The sequence below is a fragment of the Lolium rigidum genome, chromosome 1, assembly GCF_022539505.1.
Source record: "Lolium rigidum isolate FL_2022 chromosome 1, APGP_CSIRO_Lrig_0.1, whole genome shotgun sequence".
Lineage (NCBI taxonomy): Eukaryota > Viridiplantae > Streptophyta > Magnoliopsida > Poales > Poaceae > Lolium > Lolium rigidum.
This window is the reverse complement of record NC_061508.1, coordinates 152,296,227-152,317,887: the sequence shown is the minus strand read 5'-3', so window position 1 is coordinate 152,317,887 and position 21,661 is coordinate 152,296,227. Positions and strand designations below refer to the sequence as shown.

General features: G+C 43.1%; 1 protein-coding gene across 1 annotated transcript; it reads right to left on the bottom strand.

Annotated features, from left to right (window-relative positions):
• Nucleotides 1-4,708: 4,708 nt before the first annotated feature.
• LOC124682593 lies at nt 4,709-5,435 on the bottom strand. Its single transcript, XM_047217250.1, has 2 exons — nt 5,382-5,435; nt 4,709-5,260 (listed from the first exon to the last, which is right to left on the bottom strand). Exon 2 carries the CDS (start codon nt 5,234-5,236, stop codon nt 4,985-4,987), a length of 252 nt encoding a protein of 83 aa, XP_047073206.1. The 5' UTR covers nt 5,237-5,260; nt 5,382-5,435; the 3' UTR covers nt 4,709-4,984.
• Between the last annotated feature and the right edge of the window lie 16,226 nt (nt 5,436-21,661).

The window sequence follows — 21,661 nt, the reverse complement described above, 5'->3', positions numbered from 1 at the left end:
CGAGTGCGTGCACCGTGTTAGTACTTGGTTTATGCTATGATCATGATCTCTTGTAGATTGAGAAGTTAACTATTGCTATGATAATATTGATGTGATATATTCCTCCTACATATGCATGAAGGTGACAGTGTGCATGCTATGCTAGTACTTGGTTTAGTCTCGTTGATCTATCTTACACTAAAGGTTACTTAAACATGAGCATTATTGTGGAGCTTGTTAACTCCGGCATTGAGGGTTCGTGTAATCCTACGCAATGTGTTCATCATCCAACAAAAGTGTAGAGTATGCATTTATCTATTATGTTATGTGATCAATGTTGAGAGTGTCCACTAGTGAAAGTGTAATCCCTAGGCCTTGTTCCTAAATACTGCTGAGTTACTACTGCTTGTTTATCGTACTCATCATGCATTACTCGCCGCAATACCACCACCATCAACTACACGCCAAGCACTTTTCCGGCACCGTTGCTACTGCTCATACTTATTTATACCACCTGTATTTCACTATCTCTTCGCCGAACTAGTGCACCTATTTGGTGTGTTGGGGACACAAGAGACTTCTTGCTTTGTGGTTGCAGGGTTGCATGAGAGGGATATCTTTGACCTCTTCCTCCCTGAGTTCGATAAACCTTGGGTATCCACTTAAGGGAAACTTGCTGCTGTTCTACAAACCTCTGCTCTTGGAGGCCCAACACTGTCTACAAGAATAGAAGCTCCCGTAGACATCACCGTTGTAATGCTTGCCTTTCTTTCTTACTGGATGAATTTTCGGAAGAAATCGATGATGCCCAAGGTACACGTTCTTCTTACAATTTTGCAAATGTACACTTTCAGTCTCATGTAAGCAGTGCGTGCATGCATTGTATCCCTTATTTGACAGTCCCGAAAGGTTACTAAGAGCAGGCCAATCGTTGATGGTTACGAAAAGCAACGCTCGTAGGTCAAATTCCTCTTCTTTGTGCTCATCCCACACACGGACACCAGGTCTGCCCCACAGCTGTAAAAGTTCATCAACTAATGGCCTTAGGTACACATCGATGTCGTTGCCGGGTTGCTTCGGACCTTGCATGAGCACTGGGCATCATAATGAACTTCCGCTTCATGCACAACCAAGGAGGAAGGTTGTAGATGCATAGAGTCACGGGCCAGGTGCTATGGCTGGAGCTCCGCTCGCCAAAAGGATTCATGCCATCCGTACTTAGACCAAATCTTATGTTCCTTGCATCAGCTGCAAAATCTTTGAACTCTCTCGTTGATCTTTCTCCATTGCGTTCCATCTGCGGGGTGTCTCAACTCCCCGTCCGATTTACGGTCCTCTTTGTGCCATCGCAACAACTTGGCATGCTCTTTGTTCCCGAACGGACGTTTCAACCGTGGTATTATAGGAGCATACCACATCACCTTGGCGGGAACCCTCTTCCCGGGTTTCTCGCCCTCAACATCGTCACCGGGGTCATCGCCTCTGATCTTATAACGCAATGCAGTGCATACCGGACATTCATTCAAATTCTCGTATTCACCGCGGTAGAGGATGCAGTCGTTGATGCATGCATGTATTTTCAGAACCTCTAAACCTAGAGGGCAGACAACCTTCTTTGCTTCGTACGTACTGGCGGGCAACTCGTTATTCTTTGAAAACATATTCTTCAACATTTTCAGCAAGTTTTCAAATGCCGAGTCAGCTACACCTGCCTGTGCCATCCATTTCAGCAAATCCAGTGTGCAGCCCAGGTTTTTCAGACCATTATCGCATCCGGGGTCCAGCGACTTTATGTGATCCTCTAACATGCGATCCAAATTCTCCCTCTCCTTTTCAGTTTCGCAGCGTCTCCGTGCATCACCAATGGTCCGACCAAGATCATCAACGGGCTCATCACGTGCCTCTTCTTCACCTTCCCCTTCACCTTCAGCATCCTCCATGAAAGTATCACCGAAATGAGCAAGATAGTTTTCATCGATGAAATCATCCCTTCTTCATCTTCTTCCATTATAACCCCTCTTTCTCCATGCTTGGTTCAACAATTATAGCTTGGCATGAAACCGTGCCGAAGCAGGTGCAGGTGAACTTCTCTTGAGGAAGAGTAACCCTTCTGATTCTTACAGTCAACACATGGACAGATAACAAAATCCTTCTGCTTGTTCGCATTAGCCACTACGAGGAAATCTTTCAAACCCGTAGTGAACTCGCCGGAGAGTCGGTTACCGTACATCCATTGCCGATTCATCTGCATTATTATAATATAAAATATATAATTAACCATCATGCATTTGTTAAACTAACTAGCTATAAACAATAGAAATTAAACAATGAACTACACACATGCATATTTTATCAATGACACACATGAAAGGTTCAAGTTGCTAACCGCGATCGAGGAGGAAAAAATAAATGAGGAAGCTCAAGTGTGGCTCCGACACTTCATATCATATTTGTTTCATGCTCTTGGGGCATTTTATCAAACACCTTGTGTGCATAAGAGGAACCAAAAGGAAACCTACACCCCCTTGTGAAGCTTGTGAAGAGAAGTGGCACCAAATGGCTAAGTGCTGTGAGCTGAGGCCCTTTTATAGGGATGGGCCTTTAGTCCCGGTTGGCCTGGCCAACCGCGACTAAAGGCCTTCGGGCCAGGCCTGAGGACCTTTAGTCGCGGTTGGCCTGGCCAACCACGACTAAAGCCCCTCCCGTCCACCAGCTGGCCACCGAGCGCGCTGGGCCCAGGTCTTTAGTCGCGGTTCGCCACCCGAACCGCGACTAAAGACCCCATTAGTCGCGGTTCCTATATTTTGGCGACTAATGGGGCTGGACGGAAGGCCATTTTTCTACCAGTGATTGTGTTGCACCGGTTGAACAATCGGTGCAAAAAACCCTTACGAACTGGTGCTAATGGCTTGTTTTCTACTAGCAGATAGCAATTATAGATCGAAAGAAGCTGACCTAAAATCACAACAGCGAAAACGCAAACCGATCGGATCCTAGGAGATCCGTCAAACACATGAGTCACGCACCCTCCGCTGGCGCTAGGCGCAGATAACCTTATTCTAAATTCAGGATCTCAGCACCGGCTCGCCATCTCGAAAAAGTGACAGAAAAAACCTTAAATAAGAAACCGAGAGAACCCTCCGGTTCTAAGTTGACGGAGACTAAAAAAACGGATTTGATAGTTCTCAGCTTAGTTCGCAGTCAAACCCTATACCGTCTGATTATATTGTGATTCGCACAAATACGACTTGCAAGTTAGATTTAGTTGCAAGTGAAAATACAGCTAAGAAAAATAATCTGAAACATTAGATTCGCTTTGTGATTCGTGATTCGTGCTAGCTATAAATTGCAATGAAATTTGATAACCTCATGTAACTTGAAACTAAGTTAGGTCTTGGTCAACTGATAATTAACCATACCCATTGAAAAATTATGGCTCCAACTCTCGAGTCTGGATTGGAGGGAGAAGGCATATTGAGCGTTGCCGAGGTGACTCAGGCGAGTAACCACTGATTCATGGAAACGAAATCCGCGCGAGGACTTTGGCTGCACGATCTTGAAAATCTTCGATTGCGTGAGGAATTTGGATGGATTGGATGCGCTCAAACGTAAAGCTTGGTCGACGGGAGTGTTTGACGGGCGTCTCTTTCGACTGCATATCAGGTGCTTCACCAGCCAGCAACACTAACCACGCACCGTCGCTGGAGAGCTTGTGGTTATAATCGCGGCAGGAATGTCTTCTTCTCCGCCCCCGTGCTGTTCCGACGTGAGACGTGTATGCACCGCAGGCACGAACCGAACGCCGGGCGGATGGCTCAGCCCAGAGAGATCGCTTCTTGGTTTCAAACAAAATCAGCAGGGATCGGCTGCATGCCTGCATAGGACAGTGACACGCGCCCCATTTTCTCTTCTGTTTGAAATTGAGAGAGCCAAAACACGAGGACGCCGACGCCTGTGATGGTAGCGGCTCTTGGACAAGTATGCGCAGACTCTTGTGTGTGACGCGGACTCCTCGCATCAAGTGCCTGCTATTGCCACCTGTTTCCTGCTATTCGCTTTCAGGTTAGTGAGAACACACATCGCTGGAAATCGCAGATTTTCTTGCGTCTCCTTGGTTCACTTCAGCTACTAGGGTAGCACAGTCGCCTTCCACCTGAATTGGCCCTGCTTGTTTGGTTAAGACAGATTGTATTGCAAGTAAACCAGCAATAGATTCAACAACTTCTGTACTACTAGCACATTTTGAAAATTTCCCCAAGCAGACAACTTTGTCCTGCACCATGTCCATTTGCTTGAATCTCCACAGCAAGTTTATATGCACTTCGGGCAGAGAAAAAACCACTTCTCTAACAGCTCCATGCTAGGTAACCCTCTCCATTGCACGCTGGACTTTTAATCTGCAATATCACATCCGCATCAACTGGGAAGAAAATTCCCTTAACAAGCTCCTTCTTTCTAGGCAGAGCAGCTTTGCCAATAACTTCCTTCCTCTCGGTAGCCCATTATCAGGTGAATCTTTATTTTTGAACCCGACATAAACCTCCAGATCATGCCCTTCTTGAGTAACTCCAACCCATGCATGATACCTTATGACCATGGAGAACAATTGTGTATGAAAGCTGTGCCAATAAGATCATCTACCGGGTAATACTTGGCTTTTAAAAGTCGCACACATAGGCTGTCCCGATATTCAATCAGTCTCCAACCTTGATTGACCAAAAGAGGTTGATTAAAAAGACATAGATGAGCGAATGACTAGTGGTACGATGTGAACTAACACCCCAGTTTGCAAAGATTATTAAAGTAAAAAAAAACTGAAAGCCAAATATCAAGCTCACGGTCACGGGTGAGGTGATATCACCATTTACATGTGTATGTGATCAAAGAGCTCCCCGTGATCACCCCCTTTTTCCTTCTTAATTTGCAATCGTACCGTCTAAAATGTTGACAGGCTACGACATGACATCTCTCCTTTTTGAAGAACAAGGACAGCTCGTTCTCCTGATCAGAAGGCGAGGAAGAAGCGCTTGTTCCTGCTCCTGCGGCCGATGGATTCGGCGGCGACGAGGTTCTTGGCGATGAGTTTCTGCGCCTGCCTGCTCTTGATCTCCACCCTCATGCTGTCCGTCTTGCCCATCTTGTCGTACGCCGCCGCTGCCGCCGCCTTCTTCCCCGCAGCTCCCTTCTTCCCGCCGCCGACCCGCATCTTCGACCTGATCCCGTCCACAAACCTCCCCAGTTGCCCCATCATCACCATCTATCTCCCTTTCACAAAAAAATCCTGGAACGGCGATACAAAACATTAACAAAGTGCCCGTTTCTGAACTAGCTGAATTATAGAGAGGCAACGGCCTGAATAAACTGATACTGCACATGGATAGCAGCATGAGGACGAGCGATACCTTGATGGAGCTAGCCGAGGCAGAGAACTGGGGAGGAGAATACAGGAAAGGGCCGGACAGACAATGTTGGTACCTTGTAGCAGTGGTGCTTAAATAGAACCATGCAAATGCAGCAGCGGAAAAAATACGATGTGACGTTGTACTAGAAGAAAACGACCTGGGCTAAAACGGCTCTAGCTCTTGATGACTGGAGGGAACGGACGTATTGAGCGTTGAACAAGATGAGTAACCGCTGATCAATGGAAACGAAATCCGCGCGAGGACTTGAGCTAGCAGGATCTTGAAAATCGTCGATTGCCTAATAGCGTGCAGAATATGGATGCGCTCAAACGCAACGTTTGGTCGACGGGAGCAAACGATCCCGTTTATCGCGGGATTGGATGTGTTTGAGCCTTTTTTTTAGATGATGTTTTGAGCCTTTGAGGACACGGGCACCTCTATTCTCTTTCTGACATGACAATAAAACATGATGTACAATGAGTTATTTTTTTAGTCTTATCTCTACTAATCAGATATCTTAAATTTGTGGTGAGAGAAATTGTGCTAAGAGATCATCTCTTAATTAAGAGAAGACACAACCTTTTTTAATTTTCTCTTTCCTCCACCTTAGCGTTTATCCTATGTGGCACTGCTAAGATATAACCATTGTACATGTCCTAAGTGTCATAAAAACTGACTTAGGCATTTGAGGCTAAAAATAGTCTCCAACAGGTGCTCTATATCTATTTGGTGATGCAGAAAAACAATTAAAGCGATCCTAAATTTGTATCTTTGTGCTGCAAATATGTAACACCGCGAAAGATGACCGTCACCATTCGCACCGGCAGCCGCCTTCAACATGTCCGACGATGTGCCTTCCATATGTTGCACAACGATGAGAAGGAGATGTCAATGAAGGCAATGATGCACTAGGAGTGACTATGCCATGTTTTTGTGCCAAACTATTATATGCTTTGAACTATGCATAAGACCTCTCGTTTGTGTTTGTATTGAACTATGGTATACTTTGTCCTATGCTATATTATGCTATGTGGATTTGAAATATAATTTAATACATGTGTGATAATCTTGCAAAGTATAAAATTTATTTGTTGCTGATAAGTTTGTGGTGATCCTACGTAGTTATTAAATTTTGATATGTTCATATTTGTGTGGTGCCCAAAAATCACTTTAAAATTGGGGCTTCCGGTAGCTTTTTTCCAAAAAAAAAGGCAAAAATTGAAAAATTCCAAGAAGAATCTAAAAGAAATCCTAGATGTAGATAATGATGTACTCCAGACACACGAAATCTGGAGTCAAAAATACCTTATGTTATATACTAGGAGTAATAAAAATGAGGAAATCTGATATAATTTGGAGGTTTAAATGTTTGGACTATTCACTACTTTAGATGCCAGATTTTATCTTTTTATGCAGCCTAAAATAGCGAGTATTTCGAGCTGAGAGTTTTGATGTTGCTAGAGTAAATTACTTTCTACGTCGGTTGATTAAAAAAAAAACTTCAACAAAAATTTGAATGGCTGTAGCCATAGACCTAAACGTCCGCCCTCGTGCGCTGGCCTTTTTTAAATCTTCTTTCAGCCGTGTCTCAAAACTACTCTCTCTCCGATTCTTTTAAATTGATTCAAATTTAGTATAAAGTTATATTAAATTTAAGTCAATTAAAAGAGACGGAAGGTAGTGCATCTTAAAAGTAGAAATTGTTTTGCTGACAGTAACTTTTCCTGGGACCACTGCAGAACTTTGGGGTTAAGGGCATCTCCAACAGGCAACGCATTGACGCCTAAAATATCCGTGCGCGTCTTTTGCGTCGGCCCAAATGATCGAAATTAATCGCGCGTCTATTTGCGTTGGGTGGCTCCAGCGGCACTTCGATTTTGCATTTTTTTCAACAAAAAACATAATTTACATACTAGTAAATAAAGGAAAATAAAAATATAAAACCTAATAACGCTTGCGCCTACTCATCGTCGTAGTCGTTGATCACGACGAACTCCGGTACCGGCCACGACCAGTTGGGAACCGATGGAACATACGCCGGTGCCACCGGCGGTGGTGGAGGTGGAGGATCCCATGCCGGTGGTGGAGGTGGAGCCGCCCACGGATTGTACCACGGAGGTGGAGGCGGCGGTTGCACAGGTTGCGGGGCCGAGTCCTTGAGCGCCAGTTGTAGGTTCTCTTCCTCCGTGAGGCCCGGCAGCATGATGCTGGTGGCATACCGGGGCAGCGGCGGCTGCACCGGTCGGTCCACCTCCGAGACGAGGACATCGAGCCTCTCGATCTCGTCGTCCATCATCGTCGTCGGGTACTCGAACTCCTCGCCCTCCGTCATGGCCGCCTGCCATTCCTGGAAAATGCAGGCCACGTAGTTGTCGCTGTCGTCCTGGGCCTCCTCGTTGTGGTAGGTCAGCGCGTCGTTGTAGTCGTCGTCCTATGGAGGCACCATCGGCTGCCGTGTTCGATGACGAGGCGGCGGTGGATGGTCAAACGAGAAGTCCATGTCGTCAAGGAAGCTCGCCTGCCTCCTCGGATCCTTCTCGGTCTTGCGCCATGTGCGCCAGGTGTTGGAGTCGACAGTGAAGGCGGGATCGGCGCGGAGGTCCGGCAGCAGGTACCGTCGCCTGCGCCGGATCTCGGCGCTCCTGTCTCACTCGCACGGATGCACGAGCGGGACATGCACCCGGAGTTGGCTGAGCCGCTAGCCGCCGCCAGGTAGATGCACATCCCGCCAGCCGGGGCATGGCGTCCAGTTCTTGTGCATGAGCTGTGCCACCTCGATGTGCAGCGGCACCCTGTGCGTCCGCTCCGCCTTCTTGGTACCGCTGTTGAATGCCTCGGAGTCGTGCTTCTTTTTTCCCATGGTTATGCGGTGGCACGCGGCCTTGAGGGGTGAGAGTGGAGGTGTCACTAGTGTGGGCAATGGCAGGGACTACGCCGGTCGACTTTAAGGCAGTGCACGTGCAGAACAGGCAGTGGCCAAGCCAGCATGAATGGTTGGGTGCAAATAAACCCAATAAATTTGTACTAATCAAGGCCAAACTACAACTTAGCACCTTATATCACTTAGTTCTACACTACAGATTTATATAGATGAACCCAATGCTTATGTTCCCTAGCTTCGCCCCTGAGAACAGGTAGCCGCGACATTGATGCCGAAGGCTGCGACGTAGCCGTAGAAGCGATGCGTGATACAGTCCTATGGTTCACTGCTAAGCGGGCCGGTGTAAAAGTGACCGGTCATTTGGCCGTCCACGCAGCGTCCGCCACGACGCATTCGAGGCGCAAATATGCGCCGCGTTTGCATCTCCGCAGACAGACCGAGACCGATCTGGTTCCTGACATATTTTTGGCCCCGCAGAAGCAAACGGTCACTCAACCTCCGTTTGTGTCGCCCATGCCCTAATCGGTGTAGGAAGATCGTGTGGTATTTTCCGTCCCGGTGCTGTTCCGCCGTGAGACGTGTCTTGGTTTCAAAGCAGATGGTGGCATACACAACTAGCTGCTCCATGTAAAAAAGTTGTCAGAAGCAACATGGTCAATTTTATCTCTCCAATGGAAGCTACAACTTTAGTCAGAAAAAAAAGAGAAGGGACCCCACAAATATGACACTATGTATCTCTTTCTCTCTCCAAAAAACATATTTTTTAGGCTTAAGATCCCACTTCTTGAAAAGAAGGCTGCCTCCTCGTCCAAATCTATTTTGGACCATCCGAACCTAGTTAAAGGTGTGAAGCAGTAGCTTTAGCCAGTACATTGGGCATGCCCTTAGGAGGAAGCCGGGATCGGCTGCACAGGACATGACAGTGACGCTGACGCGCGCCCCTTTTCTCTACGGTTTGAAATTGAGATCAGCTGATTGGAATGGATGCTATGTGACGGGTCAAAACAGGAGGATGCAGACGCGTGTGATGGTGGCGGCTCTTGGACAATTATGTGCAGACCCTTGCACGTGACGCGGACTCCCAACAGTGCCTGCTCTTGTCACCTGTTCGAGCCCCTGCGATTTGCTTTCAGGTTAGTGGGAACACAGATCGCTGGAGAGGCTCTGATCATGACTGTTTGTCCAAGGCGAAACACGGGTACGTGAGTCGATGAAACGTGGCGCACATTTTGCTCTTGTACATGCGTGCAAGTGAGGCGCTTAGAAAATAAACCTGCTAAATGCTTAAATAATTAAACATACGTCTAACTAAGCATATCTCTCATGTACAAACAAGCACCAGTGATTAAATGCTGGTTTATTTCTTAAAACACCCACTGAATACCTTGTATTGCACATGACCTAACACGTTCTGTTCATGCACTCTGGCTATCTATACGTGAGGTATTTTCCAAACATCATATTCGGTTTAATGCAATTTTGGTAAATAAAATGACAGAAAATACGAAGCTTTCCTATGTCCAACATCTCTCTGTCGCCCAAATCAGTCTATCCAACATTCTTCTCAACTTAAGAAAACCTTAGAGGAAGCACATGTGAGGCCACGTCATCTATCCACTCTACAACCGAATGTTTGCCTAGGTATGAACCATGTCACCCTTTGCCCTCTCTTACCTAACCCCAAAACCACCGATCAGCTTTACCGCACCCTTCACCCACAAAATGCGCATTTGTCGGATACCAACCGCCTCGGCCTCACCAATACCGTGATGTGGCCTCGTTCCTCTATTTTCCCGCTACATGCGGGCAGCCTCTCTAGGATTCAGCCCAAGCGAGAAATTTTTGTCAAACACTTCACCACCTCGTTATGGCATCGACCGATTTGAGTTCTAGTGAGCAAGACATATCTATGTGATCTCTCCCCTTGACCACCAGGAGCCAGCGCCACTGCAATCCAGATTGGCGGCGCAACCCTTGATATTTGATGACTGCCAGCTATGCTGCTGCCCAGTGATCTCGATCTCCATGCCTAACCCCATTCTGCTCTCATGTTTGATGATTTGTCTATCGCTGACCAGCGGCCATGGTCATCCATGTTAGTGGTCAGCTAGTGGACACTACAACATTACTCTGTCAAAGTTCCATTTCGATGATGCCACATTATGACTCCGCATGTGTTTAGTCAACAGTAGTCAAACTGCCACATCAACATCGGTGAGCCAACAACTCATGCTCAACAGCCAAAAGAATCAACATAGACGAGAATTCCTCCTAAATTATGAAAATATCGTACAAGTTGGATTATTGTCTTTGACCTCTTATGTAGACACTAATACCGTTTGCTTGAAACTATCTAGTAGACTTTCAACTACTTTTAATATGCTTAGCTTGTAATTAAATCAAAATTTCAATGGTCATAACCCCCTTTCGGATGAACCTATTCTTTGACCATTAGCCTCGGAGTTTGATAACATCTAAGGGCCTCTTGCAGGAATTTGGAAACCCGTGACTATAGAAAACATAGGATTGATATGTCACATATAATTTCTACATGATTTCTAAACACAATGAGATGTGTCTTTGGATGGTACACACAAAGAAAACACATGTATTTCTAGGATTAAGAGAGACAGAGAACACTCATATGGATATGCAATGCACCCACTCCAATTTCTAAAATTGTCTTAAAAATCTCACAATTTAAAATACTTATAATGGATTTACAAAACATAATTTTGATCCCAAAATTATATCTATAAATACACTTTGTTTATGAGAAACTCAAACATGGATTTAATTAATCCTTAAATAAGAAGTTAAAAAATCTGAAAATTCAAATACCATAGTTAACATGGAAATAAATCAAGCTAAAACCTCGGACATGGTAAAATATTATCACCATATATTTTATTTTAGGGTGAGACCTTCTCGATTTTAGTATGTTTCCGAGCTAACGATATAGAAAACAGGTTGTTGAACTTTCCCCCTTTTTTGATGAATCAATGTTTCAATTTCTGGAGACTTCTTATGATCTAACTATTGCTTTGTCCGGGGTTTACTATCCCACATATCCTATGTCTGGGCACAATATTTTTGAAATCGCCCAACACCTCAAAAAATAAAAAAAATGATCCCATTTTACTTGAAAGTGTTGGGAAAATGAAACTTAAATATTTGAAATATTGGAGAAATAATCCCTTTTCATATGCATTTGCATTTATATTGGATCCTAGGGCTAAAATGAACAGGTTAGCTACCGTTCTCACAAATAAGTTATGTCGTTAATGTATCATAGGATCAATATTTCCAGGAAGTAAAGGATAAGTTTGCTGAAGTTTATGGTAAGTATGAGGTCAGCCTCTCCCACCACCAACGAGGTCCCGCCAGCACCAACTACACGCAAAAAGAACAAGAAAGTGGGTGGTGGTGGGGGTGGGGTTAATTGGTTCTTCCTCCCCTCTTTGTGATTTTTTTTTAGTTTTAGAGCCATATGTACTCTTTTAATTTCAGGGATGACAGGATTTGACGAGTCAGCTAATAATAAAGGCCACTTTTTTATCCCCATACAAACCTTGTCCCCATATTATGTCTACCCTTTTTTGTTGCTATAAATAGGGCAACCCACCCCTCTTATTTCTCACCCTCAACTACTCAAGAGTACTCACCTACCCATCTTACACTTAAGTACTCAACCCACTCCTCTCATTTCCCACGATCTCTCACACATGGCTGGTGTCAACGAGAATGGGGGAAGAATTGTTTCCACTTGGGGACACTTCATACAGGAAGATCACGAGGTGGGTGGTGTTAGGAGGTGTGTAGCAGTGTGCAAAAGATGATATGTCATCCTGCATTGTGGTGACCCGGCATACCACTGCATGGTGTAGTATGCAAGTCTGATATAACACCAATGAAACACCGTTCCACTAGTATTATATCGCTCAGAGTGGTACAACAGAAACATATGCGGGTCCAAGGCATGTCTATAGAATTACAACACAGACTCTTTACAAAAGATCATCACAACCTCCTACTTTACAATGAGGTAAAACTGCAAATAAACTCCAGAAGAACGACTCGTGGTCTAATCCTAACACGAACTCTACTTATAGAGTATTTAACTAGCTACAGAGGCTATGAATAGATTCTAGCTAAAAAGGAGCTAAGTTTAGGAAGCTAGTTCCTTTCTATTGCTAATCTAGGTTTCTCCTTGTTGGATGTGGTATCTGACTCCTCTGACAGGGTCCTGTCTCTTGAAGTAGTAGTTGACTCCTCGGCCTTCGAGTTGCACTGTAGATCCTCCTTCGATGTCTTCATATCTAAGCAGGGGATTTAAGAGTGGGATGAGTACGAGCGTACTCAACAAGTTCATTATAGGAAAGAGGTGTTTAATGCACTAGCTACAGCATTAGACCGAGAAAGTCGAATACCAATGCAGGTTTTCATAACCATTTCTTCAAAGGGTTGCTTTTATTCGGAAGAACTATGTCCGTCGGCCTTCACCGGTTTACTAGAACTTCATGGAGCTCCTTTCCGGCCGCGTTCGCGAGTTCCATATCCCGGAACAGGGAGTGACAGGTCACGGTTCTTTACACTCTGCAGAGGTGTGTTGCTTTACCCATAAGAGATCTTTACCTTGGTGCCAACCGAGCTTAAGTTCTCGTCCACACTTCCTTTGGTGTGAGGCCCGGTATAAGGTCTAGCCAATCATGTTCCTCCGCTACCTCGAACACCCACCCGTTGTTGCATGCCCCAACCCTGGGTCCACGCCGGTCCCATTATTCCCGTAATTTCGGGGTGGACCCCGACCACGACGACGATGCTTGGGCTCTACCATACACTCCTACGCCGGTAGCTGCAACCCATCATAGACCGCATTACCGTGGGGAATTAGAATGGGATCCCCACCCTCCGGTTGTTCCGCAAGACACAAGCCGCTACGGCAAGCAATGCTTTACCGTGGGGAATTAGAATGGGATCCCCACCCTCCGGTTGTTCCGCCGGATACAAGCCGCTACGGTAAGCGCATCCGTTGATGAACGAGAGGTGGAAACACTTTTGACTACTCCGTCCCACTCCGGATCTTATGGTTAACACGGGTATTACGGCACAAGAATCATTGGCGACATTTGTTGTTTAATCCTAGATGGATATAAACCCTTGCAATGGAACCTCCACCATATCAACACAATCCATGGTTCCATTGCCCACCACATAGTCATATTCATAGTTATGAAAGTAGTGGTTTTGGTTTTTATGCAATAGTGATAACCATAGTACTTTGCAAGTAATTTGATAGAAATACTCAAATGACATGAGCAAGTGATGAACTTGCCTTTCTTGACTGCAAGATTATGCGAGGCAAGGTCTTCGATACGTAATAACTCCAAATTCTGAAATAGCATCATCGTCCGGTAAGGACGATGTTTAAAGATTGGCAAGGATGCAATAATGCATAAGTATGAGATGCAATCGCTCTAAGCGTGACCTAACCCCGATGATTTAGGATCGGTGAGTTGTAATGATTGGTTTAGGGTGTGTTGCACTTTTAGAGTGATTCACATACAAGGTTCTTATTCGAGTCCGATTACTTGGTATTATCAACAGGTAGACAATAAAGAATAATAATCAATTGAGCACACAAAGAATGATAATTGGCATAATGTTATCAAGTAAAGAACAGTGGTCGAGTTTTAGTACTAGATGGCATGGTTAAGGATTAATTATCATATACTTCAAAAGAATAACTTTTGAAGAACATGTTCTTTAATAAAGAACAAGTATGATAATTAGGTTGGTGGAGTTCTATAATTTATTATGATTCCAAGTAGTTTTTGGAGTAAGTGTTAGATGAATCACAACAATGTTGGACTCATCGACACCTAGGGCTTGTAAGGTTAAGATAAGCCTAGGCATCCTAAGCAATTCATTATACATGGTTGTTGTCAAGGTTGGTTTATCTTGCTAATGATAGGCGGCTAGGGTTTATAGGTCCTTATAAGCGGGGTTGGTGATGATTCCTTATTTTCTTCAAAAGAATAACTTTTGAAGAACATACTTCTTAAATAATAATAAGTATATCAATTAGGGTTGAGGTTGTCTAGGTTTGCTATTGGATCTACTAAGTAAGGAATGGTTGGTTCCTAAATAGGATGGTTCATAAGCATCTCACACTAGTAGGGTTTAGTGGAACAGGGTTATGTAAAGTAAAATAGTAGGTGTGGTTGATGTTAGGGTTCATCACAATGGTGTGATGCTAAATAGGAATGAATAAGGATGATGGCTTTGGTAATAGGATCTAGGGTTTACACTTGGTTAGCCCTACTTAATTATCTAGGTCTGATGAAGATGAACACATGGGATGCTAATTAGTAGTGATAGGGTTCCCATATTTTATGTGGATTTGAACTAGTATTTAGTTGCTAGATATGAATCTATGTTTACTTGGTGAAGTAACATGATCACATGTTACTTAGGTTTAGGTTTGGGAACAATTTAGGGTTCATAAGAAGTAATGGATCTAGGGTCTAAATGGCATTAGGGTTTTAGGATTACACATGAAATGATGAGGTTATCACTTTGTGTCTAATGGAACTAGGGTTTCCTAATTACCCTATAATTCTTGGATTAATAACTTCATTAATAAAGTTTAAGTTATTAATAACTTTGAAATTAAAATAATATTGGATTTGTCCTTTTATTATTTTTAAAGAATTGATAATTAAGGTAATTTATTAATTAGGGTTTAAAATCCTCCTAATAAGGATTTAATAAGATAATAGAAAAGGAAAATTAATTTTAATGATTTCCTTAATTACTTACTGGTTTTATTTATTTTATGAAGTTTTCCTAATTCTTGAATTTTTAATTGAATTTAGAATTAAAATTAAAGGCTTAAAGTGATTTTCTATTAAAAATAAAAATTTCATTTTATATTTTTATTGCATAGGGTTTATCTTTATAAGAATTTTGATATCTTATATTTATTTTTCTGAGTTAATATGATTTTTCTATAATTATTTTCAGTTGCAGCAATTTTCTGGAATTGAAATTAACTAACAATGCTAGATCTACCCGGTTAAACTACCCATCTAGTCACTGACCAGTGGGCCAGAGGTCCACGTGGATTGCCACGTGAGCGTGGACTGGTCAAAATTGAAACCATGTCCACGAGCTCACAGTGACCGGCGGGAAACGACGATCGCCGTCGATCCAAGGCTCGCGCGAACGGGATTCTCGTATCACTTGAACGAGCACTTCACCGCGAGCATATCGGTACCAGCGCCGCCCCTATTAGGTCGCCGGAGCAAGTTCAACGGCGAGGTTCTGCGGCGGCGGACACGGGTGAGCGGCGCGGCGACTCTACGAGACGTAATCGAGCTAGGCGAGCACGCTATGAGGTTCAGCAGCTCACCCGAAGCGTTTTGGTGTGGTCGGCGAAGCTTGGGGAGGTCTCTGTCGACGGCGAACGACGTCGACTGGTGGTCACCGGCGCGGACTTGATGTCGCAATTCGACGAATTCGAGGCTTCCCGGCTTGCGCGCGTCGACGAGGAGGTTGCTAGGCACGAGGCGAAGCTCCAGGGCTTCACGGCGGTGCTCGGGAGGACTCCTAACGGCGGCGACGAGAATGGCCGGTGCGGCCAGGGTTTCGGTGTGGGGAAGAATTGGAGCAGAGGAGGAAGAAAACGAGGGCCACGGGTCATCGTGGAGCTTAAATACTGCGAGGAGATGCGCCTCGTCACGAATTCGGACGAGGAGAGAGCGCCAGCGCGAGGGAGGAGACGAGCACGTCGTCGTGCTGTCGTCCAGGCGCCCTGAGAGGATGAGGACGACGCCTCCAGATCTTTTTTAGACGAAGGGTTAAGTGGGCTGGGCCAGGCCGATCTGATGGGCTGCTGCTTGGGCCGATTCTGAGGCTGCTGCGGGATGGTGAGGTCCGGGTAAGTTTTTCCCTTCTTTTTCTTTTCTGTTTTTATTTTCTGTTTTCTATTTTATTGTTTGAATTCAAATTTGAATTCGAGGTTATACTTGCGGGTTCTAAATTATCCGAGTCTCCATAAGATTTGAGAACAATTCTTATAGCATAATTGTTTTGCTCAACAATAATTATTACTTGATTAAGTTGGGATTGTTGTGAGAGTTATGCCAAATTAAAAATAAGCATGGTTTGGGTAATTATTTCAATTCCCTTTTCAATTTGGGAACTAGATCTATTTAGATGATTTGAAGTTTATAACATGTGCGGGGTGAGCACATTTTTTAGGGTTTTCTAATACTTAGCAATACTGAAGGTTCACATATATTTTGATTAAGGCTAGTTTTTAAGATGAATGGTAATGAGGAGGAATTGGACCATGATTTTATGTGAAGAATTATTTCTAAGATGTTGTAGGGTTTATCCTATTTCAAGGTTGGCATTATCATCATATTTTAATAGCACCATGAATTACCTAAAGTAGAGATTACCCTCATTATGGTTTGGTCTTGATTATAATGTTAAGTGGTTGAGAACCATCCATGGTTTAACTAAAGGTTTTGGACCAGGTTTACCTTATACTCCATAATTAAGTATTGGTTTTAAATAGTGAACAATTCTAGGGTTCTCATTATACTCACATAATGGCCATTGGTTTGCATCTCAATTATGCCTAGGTTCATGTTATGATCACCATAGTGATACATAACTAGGGTTGAGGTTCAATTCTAGGTCGTGAGATGAGATGACACCATATTGCATGTGCTAGGGTTAATCTCCCCTAACCATTATAAGGTGGTTGTTTATTTAACATTTTATGTTCTCCTCTAGTAACTATGATATTGAGAATTGGTTTTATCTTCTATTAATTGGCTTCTATTATTAACCTTAATTTATTATTTAAGTAACTACATTGGTTATAGTTCTTTTTATAGTTAACTTTGGTCATATAGATATATGGTTTCTCACCATATAAAGCATAGAGTTTAACTCTAAGGTTTTCTTAGGTGGTTTAACTTCTGAAGTATGGATATGGTAGGATTCTACTTATGATCACCAAGTGGTTCACAAGTTAAGGTTGGGATATAAGCCTAGGGTTGCTTACTAGTTATCTCCCTATGATTTCATGTGGTGAATGATATCTACTGATCCTATTAGGATTTAACTTATCCTCACATACCTCAAGAGCATGATCATTGTTTAAGCATGATCAACTTGTTCTTAACCTCTTCTACCTCAAGTTCTTAGGGTTTATGATCATCACTCAAGTTTATAATAATTAAGGTTTGGCTTCCTAAGTTATCTCTCAAGAATTAGGGTTCTCACTTCTAAGATCAAGTGTTGTCTTGATCAACTAGGGTATAATATCTTTCTTATAGTTTCTAGGGTGGACATGGCTATGGTTGTCTCTATAGATTATATCCCAAGAGAATGTCTGAGAGTATAACTTATAGTTCTACTTAAGGAATGATGAATTAATCATCAGGATGTTGATACGTCTCCGACGTATCGATAATTTCTTATGTTTTATGCCATATTATTGATGATACCTACATGTTTTATGCACACTTTATGTCATATTCGTGCATTTTCTGGAACTAACCTATTAACAAGATGCCGAAGAGCCGATTCCTGTTTTCTGCTGTTTTTGGTTTCAGAAATCCTAGTAACGAAATATTCTCGGAATTGGACGAAATCAAAACCCAGGGTCCTATTTTGCCACGAAGCTTCCGGAAGACCGAAGAGGAGTCGAAGTGGGGCCACGAGGTGGCCAAACCATAGGGCGGCGCGGCCCAGGTCTTGGCCGCGCCGACCTATAGTGTGGGCCCCTCGTGTGGCCCCCCATGTTGCCCTTCCACCTACTTAAAGCCTCCGTCGCGAAACTCCTGATACGAAGAACCACGATACGGAAAACCTTCCAGAGCCGCCGCCATCGCGAAGCCAAGATCTGGGGGACAGGAGTCTCTGTTCCGGCACCCTGCCGGAGCGGGGAAGTGCCCCGGAAGGCTCCTCCATCGACACCACCGCCATCTCCATCAACGCTGCTTGTCTCCCATGAGGAGGGAGTAGTTCTCCATCGAGGCTCGGGGCTGTACCGGTAGCTATGTGGTTAATCTCTCTCCTATGTACTTCAATACAATAATCTCATGAGCTGCCTTACATGATTGAGATTCATATGATGATGCTTGTAATCTAGATGTCATTGTGCTAGTCAAGTGAGTTTTACTTATGTGATCTCCGGAGACTCCTTGTCCCACGTGTGTAAAGGTGACGAGTGTGTGCACCGTGTGGGTCTCTTAGGCTATATTTCACGAGAATACTTATTCACTTGTTATGAATGACATAGTGAAGTGCTTATTTATATCTCTTTATGATTGCAATGTGTTTTGTATCACAATTTATCTATGTGCTACTCTAGCAATGTTATTAAAGTAGTTTTATTCCTCCTGCACGGTGTAATGGTGACAGTGTGTGCATCCGCGTTAGTACTTGGTTTATGCTATGATTATGATCTCTTGTAGATTATGAAGTTAACTATTGCTATGATAGTATTGATGTGTATTATTCCTCCTACATAGCATGAAGGTGACGAGTGTGCATGCTATGTTAGTACTTGGTTTAGTCGAATTGATCTTTCATGCACTCTAAGGTTATTTAAATATGAACATTGAATTGTGGAGCTTGTTAACTCCGGCATTGAGGATTCGTGTAATCCTACGCAATGTGTTCATCATCCAACAAGAGTGTAGAGTATGCATTTATCTATTCCGTTATGTGATCAATGTTGAGAGTGTCCACTAGTGAAAGTCTAATCCCTAGGCCTTGTTCCTAAATATCGCTATCGTTGCTTGTTTACTGTTTTACTGCGTTACTACTGATGTGTTACTACTGCTGCGTTACTACTGCTTGTTTACTGTCCTGGGCAAAGCATTTTTCTGGTGCCGTTGCTACTACTTATTCATACCACCTGTATTTCACTATCTCTTCGCCGAACTAGTGCACCTATTAGGTGTGTTGGGGACACAAGAGACTTCTTGCTTTGTGGTTGCAGGGTTGCATGAGAGGGATATCTTTGACCTCTTCCTCCCTGAGATCGATAAACCTTGGGTGATCCACTTAAGGGAAACTTGCTGCTGTTCTACAAACCTCTGCTCTTGGAGGCCCAACACTGTCTACAAGAATAGAAGCACCCGTAGACATCAAGCACTTTTCAGCGGCTGTTGCCGGGGAGGAAAGGTAAAAGGCACTCATACTCCGGTCCCGGGTAAAGTACTTTTACTGGCGCCGTCGTGTGTGTGCTCGAAGCTATTTCCTTTAGATCCTGCAATTGCATCTTTTTGTTTCTTGTTTACACTAGTTTGGCATAATGAACAACAATGAGCTTCTTATTCTATTTCCTGATTTAAAACATGGATTGTTTGATGCGAAAATTAAAAAACCTATGAAATCTTATTTGCATGCTGGTAGTAATATTAGTATGAACGCTTTGAACACCATTGTTGATAATGATATGGAAAATTCTAAGCTTGGGAAGCTGGTTTTCATGATCTTTTTAGTCCCCCAAGCATTGAGGAGAAAATTTTCTTTGATGATACTTTGCCTCCCATATATGATGATTATAATGATAGTAGTCTTTTGTTACGCTTTGTTATGGAGGATAAATTTGATTATGATTACAATATGCCTCCTATATTTGATGATAAGAATAATAATGATAGCTACTTTGTTGAATTTGCTCCTACTACAATTAATAAGAATAACTATGCTTATGTTGGGAGTAGTAATAATTTTATGCATGAGACTCATGATAAGAATGCTTTATGTGATAGTTATATTGTTGAGTTTGCTCATGTTGCTACTGAAAGTTATTATGAGAGAGGAAAATATGGTTGTAGAAATTTTCATGTTACTAAAACACCTCTCTATGTGCTGAAATTTTTGAAGCTACACTTGTTTTATCTTGCTATGCTTGTTACTTTGCTCTTCATGAACTTGTTTATTTACAAGATTCCTATGCATAGGAAGCATGTTAGACTTAAATATGTTTTGAATTTGCCTCTTGATGCTCTCTTTTGCTTCACATACTATCTCTTGCGAGTGCATCATTAAAACTGCTGAGCCCATCTTAATGGCTATAAAGAAAAGAACTTCTTGGGAGATAACCCATGTGTTATTTTGCTACAGTACTTTGTTTTATATTTGTGTCTTGGAAGTTGTTTACTACTGTAGCAACCTCTCCTTATCTTAGTTTTGTGTTTTGTTGTGCCAAGTAAAGTCTTTGATAGTAAAGTAAGTACTAGATTTGGATTACTGCGCAGTTCCAGATTTCTTTGCTGTCACGAATCTGGGTCTACCTCCCTGTAGGTAGCTCAGAAAATTAAGCCAATTTACGTGCAGGATCCACAGATATGTACGCAACTTTCATTCAATTTGGGCATTTTCATTTGAGCAAGTCTGGTGGCCTAATAAAATCCATCTTTACGGACTGTTCTGTTTTGACAGATTCTGCCTTTTATTTCGCATTGCCTCTTTTGCTATGGTGGATGAATTTCTTTGTTCCATTAATGTCCAGTAGCTTTATGCAATGTCCAGAAGTGTTAAGAATGATTGTGTCACCTCTGAACATGTTAATTTTTATTGTGCACTAATCCTCTAATGAGTTGTTTCGAGTTTGGTGTGGAGGAAGTTTTCAAGGATCAAGAGAGGAGTATGATGCAATATGATCAAGGAGAGTGAAAGCTCTAAGCTTGGGGATGCCCCGGTGGTTCACCCCTGCATATTCAAAGAAGACTCAAGCGTCTAAGCTTGGGGATGCCCAAGGCATCCCCTTCTTCATCGACAACATTATCAGGTTCCTCCCCTGAAACTATATTTTTATTCCGTCACATCTTATGCACTTTGCTTGGAGCGTCGGTTTGTTTTTGTTTTTGTTTTGTTTGAATAAAATGGATCCTAGCATTCACTTTGTGGGAGAGAGACACGCTCCTCTGTAGCATATGGACAAGTATGTCCTTAGGCTCTACTCATAGTATTCATGGCGAAGTTTCTTCTTCGTTAAATTGTTATATGGTTGGAATTGGAAAATACTACATGTAGTAACTCTAAAATGTCTTGGATAATTTGATACTTGGCAATTGTTGTGCTCATGTTTAAGCTCTTGCATCATATACTTTGCACCCATTAATGAAGAAACACTTAGAGCTTGCTAATTTGGTTTGCATATTTGGTTTCTCTAGAGTCTAGATAATATCTAGTATTGAGTTTTGAACAACAAGGAAGACGGTGTAGAGTCTTATAATGTTTATGTCGTCGTGGCGAACGAGCAGATGCCATGGGATGGCTTGAGTTGGGGCCAAATGTGCGCTAGAGGATTCGGGGGAGGGTTTGTGATAAGATTGGACGAACTTCCGGATGCTTTCCT

Coding starts and splice junctions, on each gene's coding strand:
- LOC124682593 (XM_047217250.1), bottom strand. CDS start 5,236: ATGGTGATGATGGGGCAACTGGGGAGGTTTGTGGACGGGATCAGGTCG.